At 43.9% G+C, this 14914-nt stretch overlaps 2 protein-coding genes across 2 annotated transcripts in view; one reads left to right on the forward strand and one right to left on the reverse strand.

The window, feature by feature from the left end:
* Window positions 1-706, forward strand: part of Usp14 (ubiquitin specific protease 14) — a 46190-nt gene extending 45484 nt beyond the window's left edge. Inside the window, exon 16 of the mRNA XM_075704442.1 lies at window positions 419-706. Within this exon, the coding sequence (XP_075560557.1) occupies window positions 419-483 (65 nt within the window). The 3' untranslated portion in view covers window positions 484-706. The remainder of the gene's footprint in view (window positions 1-418) is intronic.
* A 2393-nt stretch (window positions 707-3099) lies between these two features.
* Uxt (Uxt prefoldin-like subunit) lies at window positions 3100-7547 on the reverse strand. Its single transcript, XM_075704443.1, has 5 exons — window positions 7291-7547; window positions 7147-7228; window positions 7002-7075; window positions 6219-6390; window positions 3100-3348 (listed from the first exon to the last, which is right to left on the reverse strand). Exons 1-5 carry the CDS (start codon window positions 7359-7361, stop codon window positions 3283-3285), a joined length of 465 nt encoding a protein of 154 aa, XP_075560558.1. The 5' UTR covers window positions 7362-7547; the 3' UTR covers window positions 3100-3282.
* Between the last annotated feature and the right edge of the window lie 7367 nt (window positions 7548-14914).

Genomic DNA, 14914 nt, shown 5'->3' on the forward strand with positions numbered 1-14914 from the left:
CGTGAGATGCCTTCTGCTGGAACATTTTGTTCCACCACTCTCACTTCATCTTTATCATACTGTGCCCTCACAAAGGGCACTGGCTGATGTTTCCTTGACGAGACATTGGCTCACTATCAATATCAAAACATAACAAATATTTCTGGCTAACATTTCCAATTTGTGTAAAAAATACTGGGTATAATGAAGATATTTTTGGGTCAGATGCGACTCTGATACGATTAGGTTCAACTGCATGTGCATGGGTGGCCTGGACCTACCATCGCAAGCCCTTTCGATTGCGGTTTTATGTGAAGAGTCTTTTTTTTTTATGTCAGTAGTTTTTTTTCACTATGACTACAGTCTCTCCTAAAACCTGCATGTTCCAAGCCCATGCAGAGCTGTAAGTGTAAGACTTGTTATTTGTGTGTTTCTTCAGGTGACTGGCACACGGCGTACGTACTGCTATATGGACCCCGCATACTCGAAGTGGAAGCGGATTGATCTTCAAGCCGCTAGGGAATCCAACTTTCAAGATGCCTTTCCGCCGTCGCCACCTCCCAAAACACCAGTGCTGCCTGCCTGCTGCCTCTTCCTGCCCCCCAGTGTCACTCTGTCGTCTCCCTTTACTCCCAACCCCCTTTATTATTACCTCTTAAGCTGCGCTTTCCAAGACATCGTGAGAGACTGGAGCTTAGACTGTATAAATAAAAGCCACAGAAAGACAGTTTTGAATGCCCAGCATGCATGGCTGGCTTTTTACGACCAGTTTGACAGGAGAGAGTGAAAGATGGCTCGTGTGGCGTTGTGTCAGGGCAACGGGGGAAACTGGACTCTTTATTATTATTTTTTTTTTTACCGCCACCCAATGTGGTGTAATTGACTTAAAAAAAGAAATAAAAAGCTCAGCCTAAGGCTTTCAAGCCTTGCTATTGCTGAATCAAGGTGATGTATTCTTCTTTCTCGCTTTTCCGCCTTCGTTTTTTTTATGCATTCACTGTGTTGCGAGTTCTGCACGGTTTCGTGTTGAATATAGAACCTCATAGATAGGATCTCATTTCGTATAATTTCCTGGCACTGACATTCACTATTAAGAACACAAAAATTGACCCAATGCAGTTACTCTTCTTTTTGTCGGTTAATATGTTTTCGGAAAACACTGTCTTTCTGCACCAACGTTACGCACATCGGCAAACTGTGATTGTGATACGTTTTCCGCCTGTGAACAAAAAAGGGTGCAAGGCATGCACAAGTAGGTAAGTAGGCGCCCACAAAAAGTTCCACAGACATGCAGACAGGTGCCCATCACGGCAATTCCTCTGCAGCCCATGTCACGTGAAAATACTGACACGCATTCAGTTTCCTCTTCCTGTACTGGCAAATCTCCTTGCAGGTCGTCGCTTGTCGCATTCTCAGCTATGCAATAAGCTTCTTTACCTATCTCTTTCACAGTGTGCGTGGCGTAGTGCCGTTTGGAAGCATACCGCATGTAGTAGGTGATAACCTATGCAGACATGCTGCTGTTGTCTGCTGCAGACGGTGCGATGTGCATGTCATGTTTGGCTGCATGTCATGTCATGCTGGGGGCATCGCAGTCTCAAAACGCCACACAATTGGATAATGACAGCACACATATTGGGCTGCTCAGGCATCACCGGCTCAATGCCTGTCGGCGTTTCCTACTGTAAGGTTTCTTGCCGAGCGGGCGTATCAAAACTTCCCGCCAAGATACCCCTCCCAAACAAGCTGCTGACCCAGGCCGAATTCGAGGAGCGCAAACATAAGCGTGTTGAAGCTGCGAAAATGGCAATGCGTGTCACTGGCCGCTCAGGCCTCTCTCGCACGTCGGCGCCTCGTGCTGCAACGACTTGCGCAATGCTTTGCATTACGAAGATGTCGACTACTGTCGAGTCTGCCAAAGATTTTATTGACTTACCGGTGTGCCACCCCCTGGCTACACCACGGCAGCACAGCCTCCAGCTCACATTAGCTCCAAAATGACTGCTGTGGTTCTGCCCAGGAATGTGGGCTATTTAAAAAAAAAAAAACGAATACTCCACTCACAGACAGCTTTCTGTGGCAGTGGTGGCTAGGGGGGGAAATGCACATGAATAAGGACGTTTCTGAAAAAAAAAAAAGAGAAAGTTCCACATTCTTGTCTGCATTGGTTTAGGTTGGGGAAAAGAAACGTCTCGTCAACAACAGCTTAAAAAGGCCAAGTACACCTATTAGGGTTAAATTAGACTTATTTTTCCTGCTTTTATTTTCAGTGTTTGGATAAAATACGAAACCATCGCACGTGGAAACTTTGCTGATTAAATATCTTGCAAAAAATGCTAAATCAGCACAGCTTCCATGTGCAGCAGAAGTGCTGTCGGACGATGGCTTAAAACTTCGTGCAGAAGCTTCACCACTGTAGCTTTCCCTTGACCGACTCACGGCATCAGACTTGGCAGGTACATTATTTAGCTCATGGATGGTTAGTTCAGACTGCCGCTACTGCAATATCTTGTGAGGAGGGCCTTCTCACTTTTAATACAGGTATGGTGTTGCTATCTATAGTGAGCCAATAGTAAGGGCCACTAGCAAACGCAGCATTATAACAGGCTTGGCGATTTCAGCCACCATTTTTTTTTTTTTTCGAAGGTAGCACTCGTACTATTGATTCAGTCAGCAGACAGTATGACCAACAAAAAACTTGCAACTTCGTGGCAGTTCTGCATATGCTACAGTTCTGGCAATGAAATTTGCACAGGAATTGCAGAACTGAAATGTTTTGGCACTTTTTGGGTTTTTTGTTGGCAAAAGAATGTAGCACCCAGCCATAATTGCATGGTGTATCATGCCTTCAGCTGGGACAATCCCTATGCTTGTACTTCCTATTCCCATTCTTGCTGAAGCCCTGCTAAAGAAGCACACATAACACTAGAAAATTTCCTTCTAGAACAGGTTTTGCAAACTACAATGGCTATCAAGATCAGTAGGGTAGGTATGAAACAATGGGAGCAGCTTCCCCTTTTCTCTTCTGCCTTGTCACCGGCATGATGGCCTCAACTATTATGTCCTCATTTATCTGCAGAATGAATTTGGCCAGCTTTTAAAGTAGACAAAGAGGCCACAGAGTTGGGTGGTATAACTTCTATTAACAATATTTTTTTTTTCAATGAGTTGTGTGTTATAACAACCAAAGGAATCGCACCTTTGCAGTGCTCATTCCTGTGAGCAAGAAGTGTGATTTTTTTGCGTTTATTTACAAATTTATACACACTTGAGCACATGGCCATTTTACACGTGACAATGCTGTCAGAATACATCCCGTCGCTTGGGTTGGTCAGGATTGGCTGGCAGGCCTTGGATTTCGCGCAGCCCCTGAAAACACAAGATGTGATGAAGCAGTAATACTGTTTGTCCAAAAATGAAAAATGCTACACACCTGTCATAGAATTTAGCCTTTACTGAAATAAGTGTGGAGTAAAAGGAAGAAGAGATGATAAGCTGCAGCTGTCCTACAAAAGGGGATACATGAATAGGGCATACACTGCAAGGATGCAGGCTTTTCCACAAAATTTGGCTGTCCTACACAAGATGGCCGACTGCCAAGCTCGTAGCACCATCAAGTCGAAGGTAGGCTTCAAAATGGCTACCATGTATTAAGGAAGGGATGGTGGCAGAGGTGACGGTACGAGCTCCTGCTTTATCTCCACCTATAGGGCAACATCCAGCATCTTGTGTAGGTCAAACTACTAGATGTGCGGGGATGCGCATTTGCAGAATTTCGCATATCACCCATTGCCTAGCATTCATCTTTCACGGTCCTTTATTCATTTTCTACACTGTTGACGAGTGATGGAGTTTAGAGAGGCCCAGCAATGCAACCCAAGAAAGCTTGCGGGGCATCACCAATTGCATCATCACTATGTGGCAATTTGTCCACTTTGTGCAACAACCCAAAAAGCTTACGGGGCATCACCGATCGCATCATCACTATTTGGCAATTTTGTCCACTTTGTGCAACTGACGTGGTGAGGTGATTTCGCAAACTTCACGCAAAGGACATGTGAGTAGCCTGCTGCACAATGGTTCCCGGTTAATAATTTAATGTACAATTTTGCATTTTGCAAAATATCATGAGTACTGTGAAAAAACTACGATCTTCCGTTTTAGTTCTTTTAATTGTCATCCGATCATCACGACAACCACACTATCATCAAACGAAGCAGGGTTTGGCAACCATGGCGCACCGCTATGTAACTGACGTTACTAGTTGTTGTAGTTCACTCGAGTCATGGGTGAGTAAACCGTAGCATCCTTAGCTACAAAAATTTCAGTCAACGGTAACTTAGGTTTGTGTGTATTATATATCTCATAATTACACCTGCTCTTTCTTTCTTCGAATGCTAAAAGCAAACCTAAAGCAAAAGTGGCAGCCTTCAAAAAGTGTTGCAGGACTCCTTTAATTGAGGTTTACAGCTGCCCTTTGTCCAGGAACACAAGCACAGGAGCAATGATGAAAAAGCTAGGTGTGCATTACCGCACGCTACCCATATTTAACATGAATGTAATTTTCGTGTTTGATGTGAACAGCCTAAGAAGATATGTTAGGCCTGAGAACAAGTTGCATTTGCAATCGACACATATTGCAGTCTTTCCATTTAGCATAATGTGCTCACGAATTACTCTAAAAGGGTAGGTCAAAAATATGAAGTACCAAGCTCACAAGCAATGTACGTGAATGTTAGTTCATCCATTACTATTGGTAAGTAGTTACTCCGAAAACTTGGCAAAAAAAAATCGAGCTCACAAAATCTCCATGTGAAAGTAAGTTGGTCCCCTGCTATTGATAAAATATGCTAGAGGTATCGTGTCTGTTGAGAAACTTGCACATTTACACAGCTTGAGGGGCAGTGATTAGTGCAGAATGATTTGATAAAAAAGCAATAATGGGGGTAGCTTCTTACTTTTCCAAGCCTCTGTACTGACTGAATACCTTTATTCATATCATAAACTCAATGATAACAACTGTCGTATCACATATCTAAACCTCAAGAAATATAGCATCAATGTCGCAGCATGACCGAACATGCACTTTAAAAACAGAAAAATTACTATATTTCTAGCCCACGCTACATACAATAGACTTTGGGGTGTGACACAGTGGAATGCTTCGGAATAAATTCGACCCCCCAGGGAAAAATAATTTCAGCTATATTATTACCCTTCCACAGTATCAAGGAAAACACCACAAGAGGCACAGTAAGAAATAAAAACGAAATACCGTACAGGTGGAAACACCGCCTCAATGTTTCTGCACCTGCTTGCCACGATTCATCCATTTTGATGGCAACTGCTCGGGCCTAGTTAAAGTTTATCAGGAAGGATGTAGTTCATATTCTAGAAAAGGCAAAGACTGAATTCGGCAAGTTGCAGGAACTTCTACTGAATCACAACATCCTAAACACAGAAAAAAAACTTTAAATCTGTGAAATCGCACTAGTACCGGCACTGATGATGCAGTGCAAAGTTTAAGAAATGAAACTTTGATCTTCATGCTATTTTCCAAGAATCAACCTCTTATCGTAATATCAATGAAAACTGACGTTTGAAGAAAAAAAAAATTCCAGTATAAACTGCCAGTATAAACTGCCAGTATAATGCCAGTCAGTATAAGGTGATGTAGTGCTTCTCCTTAGTGTCCCTTTAAAATCTGCACTGAAATATTCACAAACTAGTGCTTTTGCGTCATGGTCGAAAAGATGTGCACTTGCAACTGGGTAAGCAACCTGTGACCTCGCGCATGGCAGCAACGTTGGCACACCACGGTGTGACTGTGGTTTCCATCAATGAAGGACAGCTTCGAGCTGTGCAGCTTAAATGACTGTAACCTCACTTGTCGACTAAAGACAGCGCGGTGCTTGATGCACACAACATGAATTCGTCAAACGAGTGAACCGTCCTATCATCTCTGACTTGTTGCTGCCTGTTCCATCACAGGAGAATATATTTACATCCTACTATGCAAATCTTGCTTAACAAAACTCCACAGTGTGTTGTCCTCAGCATTCGTTTGCAGCCAGATCCTGTCCTCGGAGGATATCAGCATCTTGGTCCAGTGCTTGTAACGCACTGCATTTCGTCCCTCGCATACCCATTGGTCGCCCTCGTCTGTCTGATGCAGCCTAACTTATCAATTTAGGCACTAGGGCCACGGCTAAAAACACTTCGATCGATCGAGTACTGACCTGCAAGACCATCTGGATGTGTGCTTTTATGTTGGCCGACTCCTTGGAGACCCGCTGCAGCTCGGCTTCAAGCACTGCTTCCCTGCGGCTCACAAACCACAGCGTCTCATCATGCGTCAGCTCCACAAAGAAGCCCATGCCGACTTGCACGAAGATTTTCGACACGTCTGGCCTGAAATGGGTTCACGCGACGCCCATTAGAATCCAAGTGGCAAATGTGTGCTGTAAGGTATACGAACACTGAGACGGGCACAGGTGCTGAACGGCAACTAAATCTTTGTTGCTGGTTTGTTGGTTCGTCAATCGAGTTTTACGCATCTGATTTTGATAACGATGACTCGATTCCATATTTTTTTTTGTTTCTTTGGGTGTCTGGTGATGTTGTGGCTGGATTCGTTGCCGTAATGTTTAAACACTTTGATGTGTCCCCTCACTGCTTTCCAGCCACTGCACATGCGCTTTAATCTAGCATATAGATAAGCGCCCGTCTCTAGAGGTGCGCTGCCTTTACAAAAACAATGGGCAGCGAACTAGTCCACCAACAGCTGCTCGCAACTACCTCGTATTGTTTGCACAGCAAGGATCACGTGTGACGTAACACATAAATGATATGCATCTACTTCGGAAGCATAGAGGGCCTTGTTCTTTTAAACTAACTTTACAAGAAGATTTCGAGCTCATCGCTGCATTATTTTTGCTCAAATGTCGCAAAGATATCGCTTTCTTTCTTTTTCTTTTCCGTATGGATCGTTAATCTGTTACACAAAAGACTGGCTTACGTACACGACGGCTTGGACGTAGAAGTTGCAGCCCAGATCAACCTGCGTCCGAAAGGTCTCCTTGTTCGCTGCGACTTCCTGCGGAGGTGGGTACAATAAGTGAGAGCTGCTACGAGAAAAGCCAGTCCCGTACGCTTGCAAAAGCTTGCCTGAATTCTTTCGACGACAGTCCGCAGTTGAAGCAGCTCGGCTAGTTTTGCGCAGATGCGATCGCGCTCCTCGAGGCATCTCCTGGATTTTAAAACAAACGCACATTGCTACAACGAAGCGTAACACAGCTGTCAACAACGAACCTCAGGTCCTCCTTTAGCACGTCGTTCAGGAAGGTTTCGTACTGCAGAACCTTCGAGCGAATGTCCGCCATAGAGCACCGTGTTGTGAATGCACAAGAAATCACACATCAACGAACGCAAGCACATTCATTCCCGCGAGTCTTGAATATCGCCGAGCAATCCTCAAAAGCTCGGATATTCTATATCACTTCAGTCACTCGCGCTACTTGAACAGCACCGAAAACGTGCGCACGAAAGCAAAACAGCATGTGAGTATAGAGGAATGATTGCGCTTTGAGTGCAAAGAGGAATGATAATAATGTCTCCAGTCTTTTCAATGAAACGGGAGGTAGGACGTGCCACCACATCAGAGCTTGCAATTCAAAATATGGTGCTACTTTAAGGTGATGGCACAAATTTAACTGCTTATCCGCTTATCCGCTGATTCGGTAAATATGCATACAAATTATCTTCTAAACTTTGTTTGATTTTGCTCTATCCCTGCTCCATTACTATTTCGGTTTCGGTTTCGACAGCAGCTCTCGAGTTTCGCGCACCATTTAACTGACTTTCTCGCGTATGGGCCGTAGTTTTCCTTTTTTTTCTGTGAGGGAAGTTTTGATGCCACATAATATTGTCACATGTAACCCTCACACAGGGCACATCCCGGACGGCCGTACGGCGCGATTAGCGGATTTCTTTTGCTTGGCGATAATGGGAACCCATTATCGGCGTTGCTCTTGTGCCTTCATGACAGGCGGAGCTAGACCTATAAGAAAGTAGTCGTTCAACTTCGACCTTCATTGTCTTTGCTTCTGAGACAATGCAGATAACTAAATTACCCTAGAACCAAAAATGAAGAAGTACGACGTGATGAAACCATGGCGTCCAGAAACGCAAGATGCTTTACGCTATATTTAAGTACGCCTGTACTAATATTGGTCTAGCAATGCCATTTCCGAGCGCGAGCAAAGGGCCACTAAACAAAGTATCTTAAAAAGTGAAGAACGAAATGTTTACCGTCGTTAGAAATTTGAGATCCGCCGTTTAATTTGAACAACCAATAACTCGAAGTCATTCACCAAGTTTTGACAAGGTATAATTACTGGAAGTCAAACATCTTTCCCCGTCCTAGCTCCCGCTACAACGAATCCTTCCTTTTAACAGCTCGACTTCCCTTACCCGACCAACACCTTACAATGTGTACTTGCCTTCTCTTTCACAATTTGGAGCGAGGGGAGGCGTTGAAGAGAGGCAGACCAAGGGTTGCCATTAGGGGGCAGGGGGGAAGGAGACTTATCGAAACACACAAAGAAAGAGAAGAGGAAGAGAGGGGAGTCCTCTCCACATCGGCCAGTGGCTGGAGAAAGGCATACAAACACTGCCTAGGCACGCATACCAGGGGCCCTATAACGTAAAACTATTCCAATACGTTTTTATTCCGATCTTCTGACGTCAAATCTGCGTAACCGCCGACTCAATCATCGGGTGGTGACCCGCAGGGTTGTCTGAACACACCAATCAAACGCTGTCCTAGATCATAGGAGGTCACTTTTGTTTGCTTGAAAAACGAATAACATTGCCTACATTGAGCGGCTTGTCGTATCTTATTGGCTGACAAGAGGCGAGCAGCACACTCAAGTGGAGAGGGATTCGATGGGGCCGAGCCACTGCACTGAAAATCGAATTTAAGAATGACACTACAACGGATCCTCAACAAAGATGCGTTGGTAGAACGAGGTCGTAAACATGCCGAAAGTGCTCGAAAACGTTACACGACCACGCAGAAAGCTTCATTATACGCAAATAAACCCATGCCCTCCGGCAGGTGCGAGTAGCCAGTGCCTGAGTCACGATGGAAGAATACTGAGTGATTGGCGGCTGCGATCTTTTATTCCTTTCAGAACGGGGCAGCCTGCGTTTATTCAGAAGAATATTCAGTTTTGTTCGGCATATTAATGCATCTTTAATGCGTACACGCCACTTTGACGCGGTGAGTTTCCGCGGTTTTGTGACGTCGGTTGACAGGCAGATGAAGTGGGTGCAGCCCGAAAACTCTTGACCAATAGCCGAGGGCTAATGTTGAAAAGGCGTCCAATCAGAAATAACAATTTTTCTTTCGTTCGGTCAAATCAAGCATGATCAGTGTGTACACGCCATATCAGATGGGGAACTATCGCGGTTTTCGGGACGTCGCGTGACAGACAGGCGAAGGGGGGGTGGTCCAAAAAAGTTTTCGACCAATCACGTAGGGCTGATTGCAGAATTGGAATAGAAAAGTTTGGAATAGCTTTACGTTATAGCGCCCCAGATGCCCTGTCGAAGTCGATCTCCTAGCTTGTAAAAACGTTAAGTCCGGGCTGCGGTTTCCCTTCTCCGGCTACTGTTCATAGTGTTAAGCCTCGAATATCAATGAAGTTTTTATTCAACGAAGGTGGCACGGTGACCTACTGAGTAATTGGGATTTGTGAGCCACTGAGGAAACCAGCTGCGACTTAATTCCCGAGTGATTCGTGAATTCATTCAAAGGAGACCGGATGTTTGGGCAACTAAAATTGCCGTATTGGGCACGTATAAGAAGCACTAAAGCTGCCATTTAAGGCGTATATAGGCACCAATTACTGTCCTCTAGGCATGTATAGGTTCCATTAATAAGAACTTTTGCTGTGCATCTGAGGATGAATTATGATTTTCCAAGCTACGCAGCCCACTAAACCCCTGTTTTGTAAAGTTCATTTTATTTTCTATATAAAACGGGATGATGCAGGTTGCATAGGTTACAAGTTTTACCTGAAATCTAGTGTGACTAAAAACCACATCAAAAGTTGTGAAAGCAAAGACAAAGGACCACCACCCCAAGGTTTTGAGGTTTCGATAGTGTCGTGTTTTTTGTTTGTTTGTTTTTTGTTTTGTCTTATGAGTATTATTTTGCATGAAGAAAAGGGACGCTCAACATCTACTGAAGTTGGTGGCAAGTACTTGTACTTCGGAACGTTGGATGATCCAACGCCCTCTGCAATTGCACAATGTTTGCCGATCAGAACCCTTGACAGTTATTTCAGTCCAGAAAGTCCGGGATTTTTATCCGAGAGAGATTGAAGTTTCGAACTAACTCTATCAGCAGCAGGTCCATTGGGGAGGGTGGTGACCCTTTTCTGAACCTTCCAGACCGTAGTTACGATCGAGCATTTAAGTTTTTCGGTGATGTCGGCTAAAAAAGAAAACTTTAAGTTGGTGCACAAGTGAGCCCGATCAGCTTCAGTATATCGCAGAGCAGATTAAGGTCTTCTCATAGCGATGCTCTCGTCTGCTGCAAAGCTGTTAAGAACTGCCTTTACACCAGAAAAATGTTCGCGGTAATAATCGGCTGCCTTAAGCCAAATTCCCCAGCGTGTGATAACAACACAAACAAAGTAAGCCTAGGATAAAAGAAAGAAAAAGGCATTTTGAAGGCTTTGCAAATTCAATAAATGCACAAACATCGAAATGAGGCATTTATAGGCGCAATAAAAACACCGGTAAAGGTTTTCTAGACCCAAAGTTCGTGCTTATAATATGCTACAGAGGTATATAACATAAGAACGTAAAAAAAAATCATGGGCATTTTTGTCTGAAGTTCCGGTCCGTGAATATAAGCCTCCTGAAGAAGTGGCAAGGTCTGCGCTTGAACTACTTCCTTTCCTCGCGTGCCTAGGTTATGCTAGAATTGTTGTATATGCTCTCTACGGGAGGCTCCCAAGAGGAACATATACAGTAAGTGTGGGTTATGCCAGAGGACAACACCGTGCAGCATATCTGACCTTCCGAATTTCCGTCTGCTATCTATAAGCCACGCTTGTAATCGTAGCCAAAAGCAACGTTGGGTCGAGGCGAAAGCAGAAGAAATATTTTCTTTGCGTTTGCAAAGCCAATATGCCTTCCGCTTTGGCGACAGGAGTCTGCTTTTTTTTTCGCAGCACCAGCATGCGTTTATTCGCTTTCGGTAATAACGGCATGAAAAAAGCCGGCCGATCCCATGCCCTTTGGGAATTGATGTTAAGCGAAGCAGTGTGCAGAAAGCCTACCAAGTTAACGAAACGACCATGAGAGCACCAAGATGTAGGCGGCTCTTTCATGACCTGCATGACACGCATCTCATAATATTGATGTCATGACCTATAATCTGTGTTCGTCATACACTCTTCTCATATTATGCCAATTTTAATACATACCAAGTTAACGAAACGACCATGAGAGCACCAAGACGTAGGTGGATAGATAGATAGATAGATAGATAGATAGATAGATAGATAGATAGATAGATAGATAGATAGATAGATAGATAGATAGATAGATAGATAGATAGATAGATAGATAGATAGATAGATAGATAGATAGATAGATAGATAGATAGATAGATAGATAGATAGATAATGTCAAAGTGGCAAGTGTTCGCCGAGAAATGCTTCGCAGTTAAAGTACGCTTGCCCTCTCTCCTGCTTGGAATGTTGGTTTGTAATGTCACAGAACGCGGAGCAGGCAGCGAAGAGGCAGCAAATTATTCCTATCTAGAGTTACTGTATGTGCTATATGCTACCTACAGTAGCATATACAGTAACTCTATTCCTATCATCATCCCAACGCCGCCTGGTGGAAGTTCTATATGAGCATTTACTACTGCTGTTAAAGAGTACTCACGGTTTCATATTTAAAACTACCGTACGCCCACTTCTAGAGTATGCTTGTGCGATATGGGACACTTGGCTTCGGAATCGCATAGATAAATTGGAAATAGTAAGAAATAGTAAGAAATAGTAAGAAAGTAAGAAAATAGTAAGTAAGTAAGCTACCGTATCGCCGTCGACAACATCATATGCGCAGCCTATAAAGCTGCAACCACCGTCCACCACGCACAGTGGGCTTCGCGGCTGTGCCACCACACAGACCGCTAAGCAGTTCATCCTGATCATGCAGGTTAGTAGTTGGTATCAAGCTCCTTCTAAAAAATCAAGTGATTACTTTTTGGTGGAGCTGCCAAGCCCACGGTGCTGCATTTTACTTATTTCTGAACGTATTGAAGTCATACGCGCCTTGCTACTGCTATCAGGGGACTTAGAGACAAACCCCGGTCCTGAAAAAGCCGTCCTCGACGAACTAAAAGAAGTGTCTACTGGCCAGGCCACACTAATATCCGAGATGCAGAGCCTCAAAACCCAGCTAACGAACACAAACTGCACTATTGCTAATCTAAGCACCCGCCTCACAGACTTAGAAAATCTCTGCAAAAATCTTTTAGCTCTCCGAACAGAAGTTGACGCCATTAGCGGTCAACTAAACCATCGTATGTGCGATATTGAAGAGCGCCTTGACGACCTCGAGAACCGTTCCCGGCGCAACAATTTAATATGCTACGGTCTTCCTGACACTAACCCGAAGGAAACATACGTTCAATAGGAGCAAATAATCATAAGCCACTGTCTTGAACGCTTTGGTCGTATACAGTCGAGCCCAAAGATATAGAGCGAGCACATCGACTAGGGCGTTACACCACTAACCGCAAACGACCCATCATAGTGAAGCTTTCATCCTTCAAAACTAAAGAATCTATCCTCTCAAACGGTCCAAAACTAAAAGGCACAAATTTCAGCATTGTGGAAGACTTCACGCGTTCAGTTCGAACCGCCCGAAAACAGCTCATTGCCTTTGCTAGGAGCAAATCCGTACCATTTTCATTACGTTACAAAACATTGCATATTGGAGCCCAGCGATATATCTTTGACACTGCACCAGGAATTGTCAAAGCCGTATCGTAGGGATCATGTCGCCGTCAGCAACCACGCCATCAGCACCATAAATGCGCAAGAGCGAATCTTTCATTTTCTGTACTTTATACTAACATACGTAGTTTTCTTCCCAAACGCGTGCTCCTGTCTAATCTAGTACAATCAACCGGCAGTAGTATACTGATACTAACAGAAACATGGCTCAATGACGACATTTCAGATACGGAGGCACTGGCTGACTTGCCGAACTTTAACGTTTTTCGCCACGACCGCAAAAATGCACGTGGCGGGGGCGTACTCATCGCCACTAACAAAGAACTGTCATGCTCTCTAATCATTACATCTTCACAACTGGAATCGCTATGGGTAATGTGTCGGGCCCCTCCCGAAGCAATAATACTTGGGGTATGCTACAGGCCCCCTCGAACTGATCCAGATTTTGCCCTCGAACTTATAATGAAATATTATCCCAGCTTACTAAAAAACGCCCCAATGCACACATCCTCCTTTATGGAGACTTCAACTTCCCTAGCGTTAATTGGCTCAATCAGGCTTCACCAACTTCAGGAAATACCGAAGCAAGCGAACTTATCAATGTTTGTCTCAACTTTGACCTCATCCAGCAAGTAACAGAACCGACGCGCGTCACTTGTGAATCCTCAAACATTCTAGACCTTGTACTAACGAATAACCCCGAAAGCTTGGAATATATCGCATATTTACGAGAAATCAGCGATCACAAAGTCATTCATACCGCTTTTAACTTCGTCCTTAACCTCGTTCGGCAGAACAATTCACTTGTACGATAAGGCTTAACTGTGAAGCAATTAATAATGAATTACCAGATTTTCTGCCTGTTTTCCAATGCAATTTCGGTTCCCGTTCCCTCAATGACAACTGGCTAGCGATTAAAGACAAAATTACTGACCTGACTAATAAATTCATTCCCACGGCGAGCTTTCTTGCCAATAAAAATAAACCATGGTTCTGTAAAAAATTTAAAAAGACTCGAAAATAAGAAAAAGCGCCTTTTTCGTACTGCGAAATGTGATGGAAGTCCGAGCGCATGGGACAGGTACTATTCTGCGGAAGACGCTTATTACGCTGCAATTCGGAAAGCGCAAGAAACATTTTTTCATAACGACTTAGCTAAAATTCTAAAAACTAACCCTAGAAAATTTTGGGAAGTCATAAACCCGCAACAAACACATGACGTCACACTTACAAGCGATAAAGACGAAATTATGAGCGACGCTGTTTGTGCTGACACTTTTAACATCGCGTTTTCATCCGTGTTCACTGAAGAAGCCGACTTGCCTCTTCCTACGCCACCTACTGCGACACTGCCAATGATGGCCCCTGTTGAAAATTTTGTCGTTGGCATTTCATCCCTCATTGACAAATTAAAACTTTCATCAACGGCTGGTGTCGACGATATTAACTCAAAACTGTTAAAAAATACTAAAGAAATTATTGCAGTGTATTTTTCGATGCTCTTCTCACTTTCACTTGAAACAGGAATCTTACCAGACGACTGGAAAGAGGGCAAGGTCATTCCAGTCCACAAATCAAGTAACAAACAATCCCCCCTAAATTACCGCCCCATTTCTCTAACAAGCGTCCCATGTAAAATTATGGAACACGTCATATACTCTCACATTATGCACTTCCTTGACACTAACAATTTTTTTCATCCTTCCCAGCACGGATTCCGTAAATCTTTATCTTGTGAAACCCAGCTTGCCATATTTCTTCATGATCTACACTCTAATCTCGACCTCAACCTTCAGACCGATGCAATCTTTCTCGACTTCGCAAAAGCATTCGATACAGTATCACACAAACGCCTTATACTAAAACTCTCCCAGCTGAATTTGCACCCT

Source organism: Dermacentor variabilis, chromosome 9 (assembly GCF_050947875.1).
Source record: "Dermacentor variabilis isolate Ectoservices chromosome 9, ASM5094787v1, whole genome shotgun sequence".
NCBI classification, from domain to species: Eukaryota; Metazoa; Arthropoda; class Arachnida; order Ixodida; family Ixodidae; genus Dermacentor; species Dermacentor variabilis.